Source organism: Panthera pardus, unplaced genomic scaffold (genome assembly GCF_024362965.1).
Source record: "Panthera pardus isolate Hobbes unplaced genomic scaffold, ASM2436296v1 HiC_scaffold_15, whole genome shotgun sequence".
Taxonomy (NCBI): Eukaryota; Metazoa; Chordata; class Mammalia; order Carnivora; family Felidae; genus Panthera; species Panthera pardus.
Genome location: NW_026526710.1, coordinates 15,160,162 through 15,183,403, shown reverse-complemented (window position 1 = coordinate 15,183,403; position 23,242 = coordinate 15,160,162). Strand labels below are relative to the sequence as shown.

The 23,242-nt window shown below is 37.3% G+C and overlaps 1 protein-coding gene across 1 annotated transcript in view; it reads right to left on the bottom strand.

The window, feature by feature from the left end:
• Positions 1-13,280: 13,280 nt before the first annotated feature.
• LOC109253634 (solute carrier family 5 member 4) overlaps positions 13,281-23,242 on the bottom strand; it is a 52,771-nt gene continuing 42,809 nt past the window's right edge. Inside the window, exons 14-15 of the mRNA XM_019426802.2 lie at positions 17,839-17,941; positions 13,281-14,540 (exon numbers count right to left, since the gene is read on the bottom strand). Of these exons, the coding sequence (XP_019282347.1) occupies positions 14,326-14,540; positions 17,839-17,941 (318 nt within the window). The 3' untranslated portion in view covers positions 13,281-14,325. The remainder of the gene's footprint in view (positions 14,541-17,838; positions 17,942-23,242) is intronic.

Below are 23,242 nucleotides of genomic sequence, written 5' to 3'. Positions count from 1 at the left end.
GTCCAGATGTCAGAATTATATCATCTATAAGCTTTAAAACAACTACCTTAAATATACTCAAAGAACTAAAGGAAGACATGAACAACAACAAAAAATACCTAAAGGAAATCAGGAAAACAATGTGTGAACAAAATAAGAAGATCAATTAAGGAATAGGAATTATAAAAAGAAACTAAATGGAAATTCTGAAAAGCACAGTAGCCAAACCGAAATCTTTTCCAGCCTTTGGGGCACTGCGTGAAGGACGCATTTTGGTTTCATCCTATCTAAAGACCCACAAAACTGAGGGGTGTAGAGATAGCTAAGAACAAGGAAGAAAAGCAAAACCTGCCAGTATCAGGCATGCTGTTGTAGCAACCGTGGTACCCAGTGACCTTGTCTGCATAGAACCTCAGCAGCTTTTCCCATTGCATGGCCAGCACAGCTGCCATGGACTTCCTGCAGATTTCACCAGTTTTTGCCCTGCTGGTATTCATGTTTGCTGATGCCAGCCACCTGGGTCTCTCCTGGCTCCCTCCACCCACCCACCTCACCCCCACTGGAGTCCAGGACTCACACTGGGCAGCCAGCATAGTCCTCTGTGACTCCACACAAGTGCAAGCTGTCAGTCTAGACCCTTTCAGATGATCCTTACTACCATGTGTGCACTTGGGGGCTAGCTCCTCCCTTCCCCAGCTGTGTATCTGCATGCCATTGGCCTGACACCCATCACCTGCCTCCACTGCTGTGTACACATCTGTGGGAAGATCCTGGAGCCACAGAATGGCTTGCTAATAGCCAGGACTCTCTCAGCTGATCGCAGGCCTGAATCAGGTCCTGTCTTCTATCACTGGCCTGCAGCAGTGGGCTTACCTACTGCTTACCTAATGGCAGCTAGCCCCTCCATCTGTGCACCTGCCCACCCCCAGTTTGACTTGACACCAGCTTTCACTTGCATGTGACCATGATTAAACCTAGCAGTCACAGTAGAATAGGTGAGTAACTAGGGCTTTCACAGCTGCCAGTGTGTTTATGCTTTTTGCTTTTAATATACATGGATTAAATTCTCCAATCAAAAGACATAGAGTGTCTAACTGGATAAAGACCAAGACCTAAATATATTCTGCCTATAAGAGACACACTTCAACTTGAAGGACACACATAGGTTCAAAGTGAAGGGAAAAACCATTCTATCAAGTGGAAACCAAAAGAAAGCAGGGGTAGCTATACTCATATCAAATAGACTTTAAGTCATAAACTGTAATAAGAGACAAAGAAATTCATTATATAAAGATAAACAAGTCAATTTATCAAAAGAATACAACAATTGTAGATCTAAAGGGAAGATGGTGGTGGAGTAGGAGGACCCTAGGATTGTCTTGTCCCACAAACACAACTAGATAACTATCAAATCATCCTAAATACCCCATTAATCAACCTGAAGACTGACAGAACAAACTCCACAACTGAAGGGAGAGAAGAGGCCACATTGAAGAAAGTAGGAAGTACAGAGACATGGTTTAGGGAGAAATAGGTCATGGGTGCTGCAGAGGTGAGGGAGCCATGGTTCATGGAGAAGGGTGAGAGAGAGTAGAGCACTCAGGGGGCTGCACAAGGAGAATATTTCTCCAAAGCCATTGGATTTGAAAATAAATTTGTAAGTTCTTGCAACCAGTGGGGCTTAAACCCTGGGGTTTTAAAGGTCAATAAGTTTGTCTAGGACAGAGAGAGGGCAGGCAAAAACCAGGGGCAAATGATGTGGAAACAGGGATTTGAAGAATGCCTAGGGCACACAGGAGTTAGATTATTTTCTCTTCTTGAAATGCTTCCATGAGAGGCAGCATTCATGGAGGGACACCTCTCTGGGACAAAGGAGCTGGCCAGCACCATTTCCCTCCCCTGGCCCTCGGAATAAACACAGAGCCACCTGTGGGAAGCAGCACAGCCCCAACACAGGTTGCCTAACTTGCTTAAACCAAGCCCCCCTCACCCTCCACTGCCCATGCTCTGGCCTGACTGCCCTTCTCAGTCAAGCTTGCCTCAATCTCAGTCAAGCTTTCCTCAGTCTCAGCGTGGTGGCCCCTCCCCCAGAAAACCAGCACAAACCCTTGCCAACACCATGTCTTCCAACCAGAGAGTTCTGCAGGGCTTCAGTTCTAGTGGAGGTAGTAGCAGGTCTCATTTCACAAGCAGACCAGAGCACATCTAGTTAAAACTCACTACATTCAGTCCAGAGACAAAACAATGCCCACAGCAGGCAAGGAGAGTCTCTTAGAAAAGTAACCCGAAGGATAAAGTAACCAAAACACAACAGCAGAGTGCACACAGCACACAGTACAGACATTTACTGAAGCACCAGGCCCTGAACACTACATGATCTCTCCTTCATAAAGCCATTACCTTCAGGACCAGGAAACATAACTGGCTTTTCTAACACACAGAAGGCAGAAACTTAGACAAGATGAAAAAACAATATATGGCCATAGCCAGAGATCTAAGCAAAGCAGATATAAATAACATACATGATGGAGAATTTAAAGCAAAAATCATAAGGATACTCACTGGGCTTGAGACAATAGAAGACATCAGGGAGGCCCTCACCACAGAGATAAAAGTGTTAAAAATAAGAATCAATCAGAGATGAAGAATGCAATAAATGAGATTGGAAGCAGGATTAATGCAATGAACATTAGACTGGAAGAAGCAGAGGAATGAATTATTTATTTAGAAGACAAAATAATAGAAAATAATAAAGCTGAACAAAAGAGAAAAAGAAGAATTATGCAAGATGAGAACAGACTTAAGGAACTCAGTGACTCCATTGACTATGATAACATTCATATTATAGAGATCACAGAAGAGAGAAAAGGGGACAGAAAAGTTATTTGAAGAAATGATAGCTGAAAACTTCCTTATCTGGGGAAGAAAACAGACATCCAGATCCAGGAGGGGCAGAGAACTCCTATCAAAATCAACAAAAGCAAGACAACACCAAGACATTGTGATTAAATTTGCAAAAAGTAGTGATAAAGAAAAAAATCTTAAAAGTGGCAAGACAAAAGAAATCCTTCACTTACAAGAGAAGACCCATAAGTCTAGCAGGAGATTTTCAACAGAAACTTGGCAGGCCAGAGGGAGTGGCATGGTATATTCAAAGTGCTGAATGGGGAAAATCCGCAGGCAATAATACTCTATCCAGCAAGACTATCATTCAGAATGGAAGGAAAGATAAAGAGTTTCCCCAACAAACAAAAACTAAAGGAGTTCATGACCGCTAAATGAGCCCTGCAAGAAATATTAAAGGGGACTCTGAGTAGAAAGGAAAGAGCAAAAGTGACAAAGACAAGAAAGGATCAGAGAAAATATCCAGAAACAACAATAGAATGATAATAAAGTCGGTCAGAGAAAAAAATACTGTATTATTTCACTCTTATGTGGAATTCAAGAAACAAACAAGTAAAGGGCAAAAAGACAGAGAGGCAAATGAATAAACAGACTCTTAACTATAGAGAAACAAACTGATGGTTACCAGAGGGGAAGTAGGTGAGGGGATGGGTTAAATAGGTGATGGGGAATAAGGAGTGCACTTTTTGTGATGAGCAACAAATGTTGTATTAAAGTGTCAAGTCACTTTATTGTACACCTGACACTAATATCATACTGTATGTTAACTAACTAGAATTTAAATAAAAATTTAAAAATAAGAGAGAATATAATAACTAAATATACACACACCCAACATTGGAACACATAAATATATTAAGCAAATACTAACAGATCTGAGGGAATAATCAACAAAAATACAATAATAGTAGAGGACTTCAATACCCCACTTCCAACAATGGATAGATCATCTAGACTAAAAATCAATAAGGAAACATGGGACTTGAATAACAATTTAGACTAAATGGACTTAAGAGACATATATAGAACATGCCATCCAACAGCAGCAGAATATACATTCTTCTCAAGTGCACATGAAACATTCTCTGGATAAATCACATGTTAAGTCACGAAAATGAGTTGTAGCTATTTTAAAAAGATTGAAATTATTGAATCACTATCTTTTCCTACCAAAATGGAATGAAACTAGAAATCAGTAACAGGAGGAAAATTGGAAAATTCACAAATAGGAGGAAATGAAACAACACATTCCTGAACTACCAATGGATCAAAGATATAATCAAAAGGAAATTAAAAAAAAAATCTTAAATGAAAATGGAAACACAATATATCAAAACTTATGGGATGCAGCAAAAGCAGGGCAAAGAGGAAAGTTTATAAATGCCTACAATAAGAAAAAAATAATATCTCAAATAATCAATCTAATTTTACACCCCAAAGAACCAGAAAAACACAAAGTTAGTAGAAGGATGGAGGTCAGAGGAGAAATAAATGAAATAGAGAATAGAAAAACAATAGAAAAGATCAATAAAATTAAGTGTTGATTTTTTGAAGAGAAAGCAAAACTGACAAACCTTTAGCTAGACTTACAAAGAAAAAAAGAGATAACTCAAATAAAATAATAACAGAAATAGGAGATATTAAAATTTATACCACAGAAATACAAAGGATCATAAGCCGCTACTATGAACAATTATATGCCAACGAATTTGACAGCCTAGAAGAAATTAATAAACTCCTAGAAATATACAACCTACTAAGACTGAATCATAAAGAGTAATTTACTTGTTATAGGTAACAAGTAAGGAGATTGAGCAATAACAAGGAGATTTAATCATTAACCAAAAACCTTCCAACAAAGAAAAGTTCAGAACCAGATGGCTTCCTGTGTGAATTCTACCAAATATTTAAAAAAGAATTAATGCCAATTCTTCTCAAACTCTTGCAAGAAGTCGAAGAGGAGGGAACACTCCTACATAAGGCCAGCATTATCCTGATGCCAAAGCCAAATAAAGATACTACAAGAAAAGCAAACTACAGGCCAACATCACTGATGAATATAGTTTCAAAAATTCTCAGCAAAATACTAGCAAATTGAACTCAATAGTACACTAAAAAGATCATATCCTTTTAGTGGGATTTATTCCTGGATGCAAGGATGGTTCAACACACATAAGCCTATAAATGTGATACATTACATTAATAGAATGAAGACAAAAATCCTATGATCATCTCAATATACGTAGAAAATGCATTTAACAAAATTCAACATTATTTCATGAAAAAAATCTCTCCGAGTATAAAGCACCATCTATGACAAGCCCATAGCTAACATTATACTGAATGGTGAAAGTTTGAAGCTTTTTCTCTAAGATCAGGGACAAAATAAGGGTTCCTCCCCTCACCACTCCTATTGAACATAGTACTGAAAGTTCTAGCGAGAGTGTTTAGGTGAGAAATAGAAATAAAAGTCATGCAGATTGGAAAGGAAGAGATAAATATATTTTTGTTTGCTGATGACATGATTTTGTATATAGAAAATTTGAAAGACTCCTCCAAAATACTCTTAGGCCTAATAAAAAAATCTAGTAAAAGTTTAAGGATAGAAAATCAAGATACAAAATCAGTTGTATTTGTACACAGTAACAATAAACTGTGTACAATAAACAATAAATCTGAAAAAGAAATAAAGAAAATAATATCATTTATGACAGCATCAAATCAATATAATACGGATAAATTTAACCAAAAAGTGAAAGATCTATCCAACAAAAACTGTAAGACACTGATGAAATAAATTGAAAAAGATGCAAATAAGTGCAAAGATATCTTATGCCCATAGATCAGAAAAATTAATATTTTACTCAAAATTTTACCCAAAATATTATACTACCAAAGCAACCTATGTTTCACTGCAATCTCTATCACAGTTCCAATGGCGTTTTTCTTTCTTTTTTAAATATATTTTATTCATTTTTAAATTCACATCAAAGTTAATTAGCATATAGTATAACAATGATTTCAGGAGTAGATTCCAGTGATTTATCCCCTATGTATAATACCCAGTGCTCATCCCAACAAGTGTCTTCCTTAATGCCCCTTGCCCATTTAGCCCATCCTCCCCTCCCACAACCCTCCAGCAACCCTCTGTTTGTTCTCTATATTTGAGTCTCTTATGTTTTGTCTCCCTCTCTGTTTTTATATTATTTTTGCTTCCCTTCCCTTATATTCATCTGTTTTGCATCTTAGATTCCTCATATGAGTGAAGTCATATATTTATCTTTCACTGACTAATTTCACGTAGCATAGTACCCTCTAGTTCCATCCATGTAGTTGCAAATGGCAAGACTTCATTCTTTTTGATTGCCAAGTAATACTCCATTGTGCATGTGTGTGTACACACACACACACACACACACACACACATACATACCACATCTTCTTTATCCATTCATCTATCAATGGAGATTTAGGCTCTTTCCATACTTTGGCTATTGTTGATAGCACTACTATAAACATTGAGGTGCATGTGCCCCTTTGAAACAGCACGCCTGTATCCCTTGGATAAATACCTAGTAGTGCAATTGCTGGGTCATAGGGAGTTCTATTTTTAATTTTTTGAGGAACCTCCATACTGTTTTCCAGAGTGGCTGCACCACTTGGCATTTCCACTAGCAGTGCAAAAGAGATCCTCTTTCTTTGCATCCTCACCAACATCTGTTGTTCCCTGAGTTGTTAATTGTAGCCATTCTGACTGGTGTGAGGTGGTATCTCATTGTGGTTTTAATTTGTATTTCCCTGATGATGAGTGATTGAGCATTTTTTTATGTGTCTGTTCATCATCTGGGTGTATTTTTTGAAGAAGTGTCTATTCATGTCTTTTGCCCATTTCTTCACTGGATTATTTGTTTTTTGGGTGTTGAGTTTGATAAGTTCTCTGTAGATTTTGGATACTAACCCTTTATCTGATATGTCATTTGCAAATATCTTCTCCCATTCAGTTGGTTGTCTTTTAGTTTTGCTGATTGTTTCCTTCACTGTGCAGGTTTTTTTTTTATCTTGATGAGGTCTCAGTAGTTCATTTTTGCTTTTGTTTCCCTTGCCTCCTGAGACATATTGAGTAAGAAGTTGCTGCGGCTGAAGTCAAAGAGGTTTTTGCCTGCTTTCTCCTCGGGGATTTTGATGGCTTCCTCTCTTACATTTATGTCTTTCATCCATTTTGAGTTTATTTTTGTGTATGGTGTAAGAAAGTGGTCCAGGTTCATTTTTCTGCATGTTGCTGTCCAGTTTTCCCAGCACCATTGCTGAAGAGACTGTCTTTATTCCACTGGATATTCTTTCCTGCTTTGTCAAAGATACATTTGTCGGTCAATTTCTGGGTTTTCTATTCTGTTCCATTGATCTGAGTGTCTGTTTTTTGTGCCATATTGTCTTGATGGTTACAGCTTTGTAATATAGCTTGAAGTCCAGGATTGTGATGCCTCCTGCTTTGGTTTTCTTTTTCAAGATTGCTCTGGCTATTTGGGGTATTTTCTGGTTGCATACAAATTTTAGGATTGTTTGTTCTAGCTCTGTGAAGAATGCTAGTGTTATTTTGATAGGGATTGCATTGAATATGTAGATTGCTTTGGGTAGTATTGACATTTTAACAATATTTGTTCTTCCAATCCAGGAGCATGGAATCTTTTTCCATTTTTTTTTTGTGTCTTCTTCAATTTCTCTCACAAGCTTTCTATAGTTTTCAGTGTATGGACTTTTTACATCTCTGGTTAGATTTATCCCTAAGTATTTTATGTTTTTTTGTGCAACTGTATATGGGGTTGATTCCTTGATTTCTCTTTCTGTCGCTTCATTATTGGTGTATAGGAATGCAACAAATTTCTGTGCATTGATTTTACATCCCGTGACTTTGCTGAATTCATGGATCAGTTCTAGCAGTCTTTTGGTAGAACCTTTTGGGTTTTCCACATAGAGTATCATGTCATCTGAGAAGAGTGAAAGTTTGACTACCTCTTTGCCAATTTGGATGCCTTTTATTACTTTGCGTTGTCTGATTGCTGAGGCTAAGACTTCCAATACTATGTTGAATAACAGTGGTGAGAGTGGACATCCCTGTCTTGTTCCTGACCTTAGGGGGAAAGCTCTCAGTTTTTCCCCAGTTGAGGATGATATTAGCAGTGGGTCTTTCATATATGGCTTTTATGATCTTAAGGTATATCTTTATATCCCTACTTTCTTGAGGGTTTTTATCACGAAAGGATGCTGTATTTTGTCAAATGCTTTCTCTGCATCTATTGAGAGGATCATATGGTTCTTGTCCTTTCTTTTATTGATGTGATGTATCACATGGATTATTTTGTAGATATTGAACAAGCCCTACATTCCACGTATGAATCCCACTTGGTTGTGGTGAATAATTATTATTTTTAAAATTTTTTAATGTTTACTTTATTTTTTGAGACAGAGAGAGAGCATGAACAGGGGAGGGTCAGAGAGAGGGAGACACAGAATCTGAAACAGGCTCCAGGCTCTGAGTTGTCAGCACAGAGCCCAATGCGGGGCTCAAACTCATGGACCACAATCATGACCTGAGCCGAAGTTGGACGCTCAACCGACTGGCCACCCAGGCGCCCCAGTAATTCTTTTAATGTATTGTTGGATCCGGTTGGCTAGTGTCTTGTTGAGGATTTTTGCATCCATGTTCATCAGGGAAATTGGTTTGTAGTTCTCTTTTTTAGTGAGGTCTTTGTCTGGTTTTGGAATCAAGGTAATGCTGGCTTCATAGAATGTGCTTGGATGTTTTCCTTCCATTTATATTTTCTGGAACAGCTTCAAAAGAATAGGTATTAACTCTTCTTTAAATGTATGGTAGAATTCCCCTGGAATGTCATCTGGCCCTGGACTCTTGTTTTTTTGGGAGATTTTTGATTACTAATTCTATTTCTTTACTGATTATGGGTCTGTTCAAATTTTCTATTTCTTCTTATTTCTGTTTTTGTAGTTTATATGTTTCTAGGAATTTGTCCATTTCTTCCATATTGCCCAATTGCATATAATTGCTCATACTGTTCTCTTATTATTGTTTGTATTTCTGCTGTGTTGGTTGTGATCTCTCCTCTTTCATTCTTGATTTTATTTATTTGGGTTCTTGATTTCATTCTTGATTTTATTTATTTCCTTTTTCTTTTTTTTTTTATCAAACTGGCTATTGGTTTATCAATTTTGTTAATTCTTTCAAAGAACCAGTTCCTGGTTTCATTGATCTATTCTACTGTTTTTGTTGTTGTTGTTGTTTGTTTGTTTTGATAACATTGATTTCTGCTCTAATCTTTATTATTTCCTGTTTTCAGCTGTTTTTGGGTTTTATTTGCTGTCCTTTTTCCATCTCTTTAAGGTTTAAGGTTAGGTTGTGTATCTGAGACCTTTCTTCCTTCTTTAGGAAGGCCTGGATAGCTATATACTTACGTCTTATGACTGCCTTTGCTGCTATCCTCAAATCAGTTTTCTAGGTGTGCAAGATGACAAGATGGTTTGATGTTGATCTGGCTGCATTTCAGGGATAAGAGATGCAAGAAAAACTTCCATGATGTTCCATCATCTTGGCCCCCTCCCCAATGGCATTTTTCATACAAATAGAGTAAATAATGCTAAAATTCATATGGAAACACAAAAGACCCTGAATAGCCAAAGAAACTTTGAGCAAGAAGAACAAAGCTAGAAACTTCACACTTCCTGATTTCAAGCTACCATAAAGCTATAGTAATCAGAACAGTATGGTACTAGTATAAACACAGAACAGAGATAAATTAAACAGGATTGAGAGCCCAGAAATAAACCGATGCATAAATAGTCAACTAATATTTGTTGAGGGAGCCAAGAATATTCACTTGGGGATAAATGGTCTTTTCAATAAATGGTGCTGGGAAAATTGGATATCCACATGCAAAAGAATGAAATTTGACTCTTGTTACAGCACTCACAAAAACTAACTCAAAATGGATTAAGGACTTAAATATAAGGCCTGAAACCATAGAACTCCTAGAAGAAAACAGGAAAAACCTCCTTGACATTGATCTTGGAAGTGATTTTTTGGATATGATACCTAAAGCACAAGAAAAAAGCCAAAACCCAGTGGGACCACATTAAACTAAAACTCTTTACTTTTGCACAGCAAGAGAAACAATAAACAAAATGAAAAGACAGCCTGTGGAATGAAAGAAAATTTTATAAATCTTTTGTCTGATTAGGGGTTAACATTCCAAAATACAAGGAACTCATACAACTCACTAGCAAAAACCCAAACAATCCAGTTAAAAAAAATAGCAGAGGACTTGAACAGACATTTTTCCAAAGAACACATACATATGGCCAACACGTACATGAAGTTACCCAACAACACTAATCATCAAGGAAACACAAGTCAAAACCACAATGAGATATTGGTCAAAACTGTTAGAATGGCTATGAAAAAGATGAGATAATAAATTCTGGCAATGATACGGGGAAAATGGAACCCTTGTGCACTGCTAGTGGGAATATAAATTGGTCCAGCCACATGGGAAATATATTTGGAGGTTCCTAAAAAAATTAAAAACAGAATTATCATATGACCCCAAAATCCCACTTGTGAGTATATATCTGAAGAAGATGAAATCACTATCTTGAGGGGCACTTGGGTGGCTCGGTTGAGTAGCTGACTTCAGTTCAGGTCACAATCTCATGATAACACTTTACATCTTAAACTTACACAATATTATATATTGTTTTTATCTGAATAAAGCTGGAAAAAAGTTTTTAATTTTGTTGTAGTCTAATGTATCAGTTTTTCTCTTATGGTCAGTATTTCAATGTCCTCTCTATGAAGACATTATCTGTTCCAAGGACACAAAAATATTCTTTTATACTTTTTTAGATTTCTTATGGTTTTAGTTTTTATATTTAGGACTGTGATTTGAATGAAATTACTTTTTGCATGTAGTGTGAAGCAGTTGTCAGTGTTCTTTATTTCAAGACAGTAATTCAATGATTCATTTAAAGAAAGAAAACCCATTATTAACTCAATACGTTTTTGTTAAAGTTCAACACCCGTTTGTGATTTTAAAACAACCTCTTAGCAAATTGGGAATTTAAAAAGAACTTCCTTAATATAATAAGATAAAATTTTATAAACCTAAATAATTCTTATTGATTTCACATTAGAAGAGCTCCATTTAAATCAAGGATAAACAAACATCACTCACCAAAGGAGTAAATCTCTTGGAATAATTTGTGAAAATAGCTTCCTTGGGCATGTACTATTGACCATTGTAGACTAATTTCTAGACTATCAGAATTACATGACATGCAGAGAAGCCCAACTCTGTATCTTTCCTTCCAGATACAGTGCCACAATCAGGCTTGTTAGCTGTCTTCTCATTTATTTATGGGAGTTCTTTCTTTTTCTTGTGTTGCAATGTCCTTTTGGCTCCATATGTTAACTTCTGTTTGGACTACCTTCTGATATAAAAAATTCAACGATTTGTTTAGTTAAATATGTATTTTCATCTCTTGTGGTTTCTAGGTTTCCTGTTTTGCTTTAGAATGTTTCCCATCAAAAACCACCAGATAGAAAACCAGAAAAAGGTTATAAATAGGCAACTCACTGAAGTGAAAATATATGATTAATTAGAGCTTCTATAAGATTTTTTACCAGCCGGACTGATCAGCAATTTTTCAAAAAGCAACAACTTTTTGCACTACTTAGCCTACTCATTCCCTGTTGTTGATAAGAATGTGAATTGCTTCAAAATTTGAAAGTTATTTGCCAATATCTATTAAAATATAAATAACTGGGGCGCCTGGGTGGCTCAATCGGTTAAGCGTCTGACTTCAGCTCAGGTCACGATCTCACGGTCCGTGAGTTCGAGCCCTGCATCAGGCTCTGGGCTGATGGCCCAGAGCCTGGAGCCTGCTTCCTGTTCTGTGTCTCCCTCTCTCTCTGCCCCTCCCCCATTCATGCTCTGTCTCAAAAATAAATAAAATAAACGTTAAAAAAAATTAAAAAAAATAAAATATAAATAACTATCTCAATTGCTCAATTATACTACTTTGAGGATTCTGTCTTACAAAATCATCAGTGGGGATCTATGTATAAGGGTAATTATTGCAACATTATTTGTGGTGGAAAAGATATTTAGAATATTTAGGATATCCATCCAAAGGGGACATTGTTAAGGAAATAGAATGCATTTAATGTAATGTTATTAGGCAGAAATTAAAATGAATTCTTGTAATTTACATTAGTTGGGTTTAATTTAGTCCACCACATATTATAAAGAGAGAAAAATAAATTGCAAAATAGAGTAGGGTGCGACAACATTCTTTACAACATAACAAAACAGTGACAAAAAACTCCCAAAGGACAAAGTAAGCCACTGAGAATAAGCCACAAAACCCAGAAGCTATAAGGAAAAGATGAATATATCTTACTAAATAAAAATTAGAGCTTCTGTATACTCAAGAACAGCATAAAATTAAAAGGCAAGACTTCAAGAAAAAATATTTGCAATTCAAATGCAACTAATAAGTATATAGACTAAAGAATATCTATAAATGAATTAGAAAATTGGTAAAATATATCAAGAAATTCACAGAAGAAAAAAACACAAATAGCTAACAAATATGTGTAAATACATAAAATCTCATTAAGTGGAGAAACATAAATTTAAAAAATTAAATTATTTTTCACTCATCAAATTGACAAAAATGAATTAAAATTGATAACATACTCTGTAATTAAGGGTGTGAATAAATAGGAATTTTCATACACTGATGGTGAGAATATAAATTGGTGAATCATTTTTGGAACATAACTTTTGAATATTTATCAAATTATTAAATGTTCATACCCCTTGTTCCAGTATTCCTTTCCTAAGAATCAATTATTAAAGAAAACAAAGCTGTTAATGTACCAAAAGATGAATATACAGGTACATATGGTAGAGTATCATTGATAATAGTAAATAATTGAAAACAACATTGCATGGTTTTCAGTAGAAAAATGGTCAAGTTGTGGCAAATGATTTCATGGAATAATGTGCAACTATTAAAAAGGAGCTGTACCCATATGTATTAACAGGCAGAGATCTCCAAGATAAATTTTATATGGCAAAGCCAGTCACAGTACAACATATAGAATAAGATTGCAGAGTGTGAAAATATGTGTAAAAATAGAAAAATTACTTTAACATATGCTCTAAACTATTAACAGTTATTCTTCTGTAAAGTTAGTGGGAGTAGATGGGAGTGATAGATTGTCAGTGGAGAGTATTATATTTAATTCCACAGAACAAAGAATTGTTTGAATTTTGTAGCAATATGATAGATCTTTCTTTTTTTTTTCAATATATGAAGTTTATTGTCAAACTGGTTTCCATACAACACCCAGTGCTCATCCCAAAAGGTGCCCTCCTCAATACCCATCACCCACCCACCCCTCCCTCCCACCCCCCATCAACCCTCAGTTTGTTCTCAGTTTTTAAGAGTCTCTTATGCTTTGGCTCTCTTCCACTCAAACCTATGATAGATGTTTCTTACGCAATTTTTTAAAAACATTTTCATGTGCTGATTTACTTCTAAAAAGGTGTGTTTTAAAACTACATATAATCCTACAAAAAGATAACTGTCATTCAGAATGTCAAAATAACACAGAAATACAGAGAAATATATATTCCCAAATAACAATGTCAATAAACAAATTAATGTTAGTATATGAAATTAGATTGTGGTAATTGTTGAATAACTGTGAATATTCTAAAATACACTGAATTGTACACTGTAAGTAGGTGCATTTTATGGTATGTGAATTATATTTTTATAAAGTAGCTTAAGAAATCAATGGCTTAATATGCTAACATTTACTGGAATGGTTTTATTTAAGACATAAGGTAATAATTTCCAGTAAATTCATAAAAATATTTACAACAGACATTTCTAGCTCACCTCCCCTCAACTCTTAGGAAATATTCCTATTTTCCTTGAGGTCAGTGAAGTGAAGTTGAGAGGAAAAGGTCACTGTTTTATAGATGAGGAGGTTACTATGTGAGGCAGAGTTGGGAGAGGCATTCCTTCTACATGGAAATCTCGGGAATAGAAAGCAAATGTAAGGTAGGGAAATCTACCTGGTGAGCTATAAAAAAATTTAGACACAATGCTTCTAGTTTACACAAAAATATAGAGTCAGCTCCCTGGCTTTCTAAATTATCAACTCTTTTTTTAATTGACATAAAAGAACAACAAAAACTAAAAATCAGGTCTATAGTCTAGTCATCTCATATGATAAAATTACCCACTGCTTCATCCCTTTTGAAATTATCTCCCTTCTGAAACACAACAAACTCTAAAAGTGAAAAAATCAATAAAATTATCCTTTGCTTAATAAATATTTAGTGGCTTAGATAGAGTTCAGGCAAAATACCCATGGACAAAGACAGCCACTGCCAGGAGAAGAATGGCATTGACATTCACTATAGCCCTCCATAAAGGCTTCTCAGATGTGTCTGTCAACTTCTTTTTTTGGGCTTCTTCCTCCTCTCTGCTCAACTTGGGGCTTTTCTTCTGCAAACCACAGAATAAGTCATAAGCCTTCTTGAGACATCCATGAGGTTCCTCAGGATTATCTGAAACAAAGAAAGATAAATGAATGATCACAAAACATGGGAAATAATATCCCTGCCAATGGAGTACGGATGACTGTAAAGGATGATTACAATCACTTTTTTTTAAGTTTTTTTTTTTTTTATATGTTTTCACTCTTATGTGGATCCTGAGAAACTTAACAGAAACCCATGGGGGAGGGGAAGGAAAAAAAAAAGAAAAAAAAGAGGTTAGAGTGGGAGAGAGAGCCAAAGCATAAGAGACTCTTAAAAACTGAGAACAAACTGAGGGTTGATGGGGGGTGGAAGGGAGGGGAGGGTAGGTGATGGGCATTGAAGAGGGCATCTTTTAGGATGAGCACTGGGTGTTGTATGGAAACTAATTTGACAATAAGTTTAATATAATAAAAAAAAATAAAAGAAACTGATACATAAAAACTTAAAAAAAACTGAAAAGACTTACAAACACTTTTAAGTGTTGGAGGAATCTCTGAGAAAAATATAGATAACTTTGATTATATAACAATAGAAAACTTTTGCATGACTTATGTCAATACAATACAACACAATACAACAAAGTAAAAATACAATAAACAAAGTAAAAACAAGTGACAAACTGAGGAAAAATATATGCATCTTATACTACAAGGGGTTTAATATCCTTAATGTACAATGGGCTTTTGAAGTAGAGAATAAAAGACTACCAACAACTCCATGCAGACATATATACATACATCAATAAACAGTTTTTAAATTTACTCAAAAAAGAGAAATTTGAAGAAAAATGACATTGAGATACTACTACTCATTTGTCCGTGACAAAAGTTAAAAAGTTTCACAATGGGATGCCTGGGTGGCTCAGTTGGTTAAGCATCTGACTTTGGCTCAGGTCATGATCTCGCAGTTCATGGGCTCGAGCCCCACGTCAGGCTCTGTGCTGACAGCTCAGAGCCTGGAGCCTGCTTTGGATTCTTTGTCTCCGTCTCTCTCTGCCCCTTGCCTTCTCGTGCTCTCTCTCTCTCTCTCTCTCTCTCTCTCTGTGTCTCAAAATTAAATAAAACACTAAAAATAAGTTTCACAATATACTATGTTAGTCTGGGTGGAAGCAGGTACTCTCACACATTGTTGCTAGGAAAGCATGGTTCAACTCTCATGGAAAGGAATTTGGCAGTGTACAGCAAAATTGCATTGGCATTAGCTCTTTGACCCCAAACTCAAACTTCTCAAAGTCTGTCCTGAAGATAAATTGGCAAAAATACAAAAGCTCTAAGTACAATGCTATTTGTGCATTAGAAAATTTAAAACATACTTCCAAGTTCAAATTTCCATGAAAAAACCATAATGAATGTGAGACTATTCTTATAAATGAATGGTAAAGAAAATTCTACAAAATAAAAGAAGTGAGATGTAGTAAAAACATCACTCTGAGAAAAATGTGTAGCCTTACTTATTTACATTATAAAAGAAGGGAGACTGAAAATTAATGAAATAATATTCAATTTAAGTTAGAAAAAAATAACAATAAACCCAAATAAAGTAAATGGAAGGGTATACAAATGAGACAGAAAGTAATAAAATAGAAAAGAAGGGTAACAATAGAGAAAAATAACAAAGTCCAAGTTGGTCCTTTAAGAGAAGTAAAATAGGCTAGTCTTTAGTGAAATTTATCAAGAAAAAAGAGACATCATAAATAATTACATAAAGAATAAAAGGGAAGGCATAACTACAGAGGTAGTAGGGATAGAAAAGCCAATAAATAGTATAAATAACTTCATGTAATTATATTTAAAATGTGTATTAAATAGACACAATCCTAGGAAACATAATTTTCCCAAACTGATTATCCAAGAAATGGAAACTTTAATAGCTCTATAGGCATTGATTAAACACAAATTTAATCAGTTTAAAAGTCTCTCTCTCTCTCTCTCTCTCTCTCACACACACACACACACACACACACACTCACCAGCCCCCCAATGCCTAATGCTGTTATTGGCAAAATACCAAAATTTTGATGCAGATATCATTCTACTCTTATTGAAATATCTCCAATTCATTCTATGAGAACACTAAGATCTATTTTTGGGAGAGAGAGAGAGAGCAGTAGAGGAAGAAAGAGAGAATCTTAAGCAGGCTCCATGCCCAGTGTGGAGCTCAGCGTGGAGCCCAGTGCAGAGCCCAATGCGGGGCTCCATCCCATAACCCTGAGATCATGACCTGAGCCAAAATCTGGAGTCGGACACTTAACTGACTGAGCCACCTAAATGCCCCAAGAACACTATGATCTTAATACCAAAACCAGATAAAGTACAAAAAAGGAAAACTATGTAGTCCAGTCTTACTCAGGAATACTGATATAAAAATCCAAAAGCAGTAGAAGGCATTCATCCTTCCTTCAAGTTGAAGATCCCAAGCCAAATCAAATGAAACAATTAGTGTGGAGTTCCAGACAACATATCCTGAAGTGGTAAACTTTGTCAATGGTTTTAAAAATTCCAGGTAGGGGCGCCTGGGTGGCTCAGTCGGTTGAGCATCCAACTTTGGCTCAGGTCATGATCTCACGGTTCATAGGTTTGAGCCCCACATCAGGCTCTCTGCTGTCATTACAGAGCCTGCTTCAGATCCTCTGTCTCCCTCTCTGTCTCTGCCCCTCCCCACTAGTGTGTGCTCTCTCTCTCTGTCTCTCTCTCTCTTTGTGTGTTTCTCAAAAATAAAATAAAATAAGTTAAAAAAATGCCAGGTAAACAAAGAGCTATGAGGTGGATGCTAGAGAAGTTTCAATGAAGGCAATGAAATTAGAACCTAGTGTCAAAGAATAGGCAACTTTTTCTCTCTCAGAGAGGAAGTAGAAATATTCTAAGAGCTTGGTATACATGGCAGGAAGGTGAAGAAATCTGCCTGGCTGGAATGGATGGTATATTGGAGAGAATAGTGAGAAAAAAAAGTTGAAGAAAAAGGTAGGACTAGATGCTAGATGCTTAATCACTATCAATCAAGATTGATTTGTCGAACATTTAATATGTGACTAGGAATAGGAGACACTGGATTGATTTTCATGTTAGAGCTGGTACACAGTTCCATGGATAAATGATGGTTGACTGGACAGACAGACTGATGGACAGGTGGATGAATGGGGATATTTCATTTGTAATGAATTATCTTTAGCTTTGGGGAAGATAAGATTTTAAAGTTTCAGTTTACCATAAATCTAACAGCTTTTTCAGAAACTGAATTTAGTGGCATTAAAAAAATTAAGCAAACATGAAACCAGTTCAGGTACACAGAATTTCTACATGAAAACCAAATGTAAACCAGATATTACCTTCATCAACATCATTATCAACTTCCTCATGTCTTTTCTCTTCTGCATCTAAATCAATTCGTTCCTCTGTACTATTCCGAAGAGCCCAGCACAGACGATACAGCTACACAAAGACCATAGACAAGCACATTAGTGATGGAGCAAATGTTTAAATAATACGATGGTACATTCATTTATTGTATAGTGCAAGAAAATCAAATGACATTACATAGTATATGTATAGTCTTCTACCACACAAATTCACAAAAACACACTAACCATTTAGAATTATTTATGTTTTTAACTCTTCCAGTTGTTATTAAACACTCATAAGTAATATTCCTTAAATTTTTTTAACCTTTATTCATTTTTGAGAGACAGAGAGAGACAGAGTATGAGCGGGGTAGGGGCAGAGAGAGAGGAAGACACAGAATCTGAAGCAGGCTCCAGGCTCTGAGCTGGCAGCATAGAGCCTGACGCAGGGCTCAAACCCACAAACCATGAGGTGATTGAACCACCCAGGTGCCCCATCTTAAGCAATATTCTTAAAACTCTTACTTCTGGATTTATAATTTCATAAAAGTCAAATATTTATCTAACTTACATATACCTCTGCTTCACTCATTGTCCTTATCATTCAGCTGTTATTAGTTGCATTATTATTACTTTCAGTTTGTCTAGTGGGTACCTTTGTAAATTTTAAAATATCTTCTTTAGCTCCATTTCTGGATCCATCATGTTTAGATAATATCTATGTACTACTATTAAGTTATGATAACAATTTGTGCCCTTATACATCCATTTTCCAGCCAACCTCCAAGCTTTTGTCAACTGTATCATTATTTTAAAACTGTTATAAGCTTTATAGAATTTAATTGTTTTCTGCAAATATGATTAATATTTCCATGCACCCCCTGAGATTTCTTTTTACTGCACAGCTAGGTTAGATCCACAACACTACTCCTGACCTTCTCTGACAGGACTATTGATATTTATCAGTTGATTTTGAAAATTCACACCTCGAGGGGTTCCGGAAGATGGCGGCGTAGGAGGACGCGGGGCTCACAGCGCGTCCTGCCGATCACTTAGATTCCACCTACACCTGCCTAAAGAACCCAGAAAACCGCCAGAGGATTAGCAGAAGGGAGTCTCCGGAGTCAAGCCCAGACTAGAGGCCCACGGAAGAGGGTAGGAAGGGCGGCGAAGCGGTGCGCGCTCCACGGACTGGCGGGAGGGAGCCGGGGCGGAGGGGCGGCTCGCCGGCCAAGCAGAGCCCCCGAGTCTGGCTGGCAAAAGCGGAGGGGGCCGGACAGACTGTGTTCCGACAGCAAGCGCGACTTAGCGTCTGGGAGGTCATAAGTTAACAGCTCTGCTCGGAAAGCGGGAAGGCTGGAGGACAAAGGGAGGGAGAGCTGCTGAGCCCCCGGACGGCAGAGCTCAGCTTGGCGGGGAACAAAGGCGCCAGCGCCATCTCCCCCGCCCATCCCCCAGCCAAAATCCCAAAGGGAACCAGTTCCTGCCAGAGAACTTGCTCGCTCCGCACAAACACCCAACTCTGTGCTTCTGCGGAGCCAAACCTCCGGCAGTGGATCTGACTCCCTCCCGCTGCCACAGGGCTCCTCCTGAAGTGGATCACCTAAGGAGAAGCGAGCTAAGCCTGCCCCTCCAGCCCCCGTGCACCTTGCCTACCCACCCCAGCTAATACGCCAGATCCCCAGCAACACAAGCCTGGCAGTGTGCAAGTAGCCCAGACGGGACACGCCACCCCACAGTGAATCCCGCCCCTAGGAGAGGGGAAGAGAAGGCACACACCAGTCTGACTGTGGCCCCAGCGGTGGGCTGGGGGCAGACATCGGGTCGGACTGCGGCCCCGCCCACTAACTCCAGTTATACACCACAGCACAGGGGAAGTGCACTGCAGGTCCTCACCACGCCAGGGACTCTCCAAAATGACCAAACGGAAGAATTCCCCTCAGAAGAATCTCCAGGAAATAACAACAGCTAATGAACTCATCAAAAAGGATTTAAATAATATAACAGAAAGTGAATTTAGAATAATAGTCATAAAATTAATCGCTGGGCTTGAAAACAGTATACAGGACAGCAGAGAATCTCTTGCCACAAAGATCGAGGGACTAAGGAACAGTCACGAGGAGTTGAAAAACGCTTTAAACGAATTGCAAAACAAAATGGAATCCACGATGGCTCGGCTTGAAGAGGCAGAGGAGAGAATAGGTGAACTAGAAGATAAAGTTATGGAGAAAGAGGAAGCTGAAAGAAAGAGAGATAAAAAAATCCAGGAGTATGAGGGGAAAATTAGAGAACTAAGTGATACACTAAAAAAAAATAATATACGCATAATTGGTATCCCAGAGGAGGAAGAGAGAGGGAAGGGTGCTGAAGGGGTACTTGAACAAATTATAGCTGAGAACTTCCCTGAACTGGGGAAGGAAAAAGGCATTGAAATCCAAGAGGCACAGAGAACTCCCTTCAGACGTAACTTGAATCGATCTTCTGCACGACATATCATAGTGAAACTGGCAAAATACAAGGATAAAGAGAAAATTCTGAAAGCAGCAAGGGATAAACGTGCCCTCACATATAAAGGGAGACCTATAAGACTCGTGACTGATCTCTCCTTTGAAACTTGGCAGGCCAGAAAGGCGTGGCACGATATCTACAGTGTGCTAAACAGAAAAAATATGCAGCCGAGAATCCTTTATCCAGCAAGTCTGTCATTTAGAATAGAAGGAGAGATAAAGGTCTTCCCAAACAAACAAAAACTGAAGGAATTTGTCACCACGAAACCAGCCCTACAAGAGATCCTAAGGGGGATCCTGTGAGACAAAGTACCAGAGACATCACTACAAGCATAAAACATACAGACATCACAATGACTCTAAACCCATATCTTTCTATAATAACACTGAATGTAAATGGATTAAATGCGCCAACTAAAAGACATAGGGTATCAGAATGGATAAAAAAACAAGACCCATCTATTTGCTGTCTACAAGAGACTCATTTTAGATCTGAGGACACCTTTAGATTGAGAGTGAGGGGATGGAGAAGTATTTATCATGCTACTGGAAGCCAAAAGAAAGCTGGAGTAGCCATACTTATATCAGACAAACTAGACTTTAAATTAAAGGCTGTAACAAGAGATGAAGAAGGGCATTATATAATAATCACAGGGTCTATCCACCAGGAAGAGCTAACTATTATAAATGTCTATGCGCCAAATACCCGAGCCCCCAGATATCTAAAACAATTACTCATAAACATAAGCAACCTTATTGATAAGAATGTGGTCATTGCAGGGGACTTTAACACCCCACTTACAGAAATGGATAGATCATCTAGACACACGGTCAATAAAGAAACAAGGGCCCTGAATGATACATTGGATCAGATGGACTTGACAGATATATTTAGAACTCTGCATCCCAAAGCAACAGAATATACTTTCTTCTCGAGTGCACATGGAACATTCTCCAAGATAGATCATATACTGGGTCACAAAACAGCCCTTCATAAGTTTACAAGAATTGAAATTATACCATGCATACTTTCAGACCACAATGCTATGAAGCTTGAAATCAACCACAGGAAAAAGTCTGGAAAACCTCCAAAAGCATGGAGGTTAAAGAACACCCTACTAACGAATGAGTGGGTCAACCAGGCAATTAGAGAAGAAATTAAAAAATATATGGAAACAAACGAAAATGAAAATACAACAATCCAAACGCTTTGGGATGCAGCGAAGGCAGTCCTGAGAGGAAAATACATTGCAATCCAGGCCTATCTCAAGAAACAAGAAAAATCCCAAATACAAAATCTAACAGCACACCTAAAGGAAATAGAAGCAGAACAGCAAAGGCAGCCTAAACCCAGCAGAAGAAGAGGAATAATAAAGATCAGAGCAGAAATAAACAATATAGAATCTAAAAAAACTGTAGAGCAGATCAACGAAACCAAGAGTTGGTTTTTTGAAAAAATAAACAAAAGTGACAAACCTCTAGCCAGGCTTCTCAAAAAGAAAAAGGAGATGACCCAAATAGATACAATCATGAATGAAAATGGAATTATTACAACCAATCCCTCAGAGATACAAACAATTATCAGGGAATACTATGAAAAATTATATGCCAGCAAATTGGACAACCTGGAAGAAATGGACAAATTTCTAAACACCCACACTCTTCCAAAACTCAATCAGGAGGAAATAGAAAGCTTGAACAGACCCATAACCAGCGAAGAAATTGAATCGGTTATCAAAAATCTCCCAACAAATAAGAGTCCAGGACCAGATGGCTTCCCAGGGGAGTTCTACCAGACATTTAAAGCAGAGATAATACCTATCCTTCTCAAGCTATTCCAAGAAATAGAAAGGGAAGGAAAACTTCCAGACTCATTCTATGAAGCCAGTATTACTTTGATTCCTAAACCAGACAGAGACCCAGTAAAAAAAGAGAACTACAGGCCAATATCCCTGATGAATATGGATGCAAAAATTCTTAATAAGATACTAGCAAATCGAATTCAACAGCATATAAAAAGAATTATTCACCATGATCAAGTGGGATTCATTCCTGGGATGCAGGGCTGGTTCAACATTCGCAAATCGATCAACGTGATACATCACATTAACAAAAAAAAAGAGAAGAACCATATGATCCTGTCAATCGATGCAGAAAAGGCCTTTGACAAAATCCAGCACCCTTTCTTAATAAAAACCCTTGAGAAAGTCGGGATAGAAGGAACATACTTAAAGATCATAAAGGCCATTTATGAAAAGCCCACAGCTAACATCATCCTCAACGGGGAAAAACTGAGAGCTTTTTCCCTGAGATCAGGAACACGACAGGGATGCCCACTCTCACCGCTGCTGTTTAATATAGTGCTGGAAGTTCTAGCATCAGCAATCAGACAACAAAAGGAAATCAAAGGCATCAAAATTGGCAAAGATGAAGTCAAGCTTTCGCTTTTTGCAGATGACATGATATTATACATGGAAAATCCGATAGACTCCACCAAAAGTCTGCTAGAACTGATACATGAATTCAGCAAAGTTGCAGGATACAAAATCAATGTGCAGAAATCAGTTGCATTCTTATACACTAACAATGAAGCAACAGAAAGACAAATGAAGAAACTGATCCCATTCACAATTGCACCAAGAAGCATAAAATACCTAGGAATAAATCTAACCAAAGATGTAAAAGATCTGTATGCTGAAAACTATAGAAAGCTTATGCAGGTAATTGAAGAAGATATAAAGAAATGGAAAGACATTCCCTGCTCATGGATTGGAAGAATAAATATGGTCAAAATGTCAATACTACCCAAAGCTATCTACACATCCAATGCAATCCCAATCAAAATTGCACCAGCATTCTTCTCGAAACTAGAACAAGCAATCCTA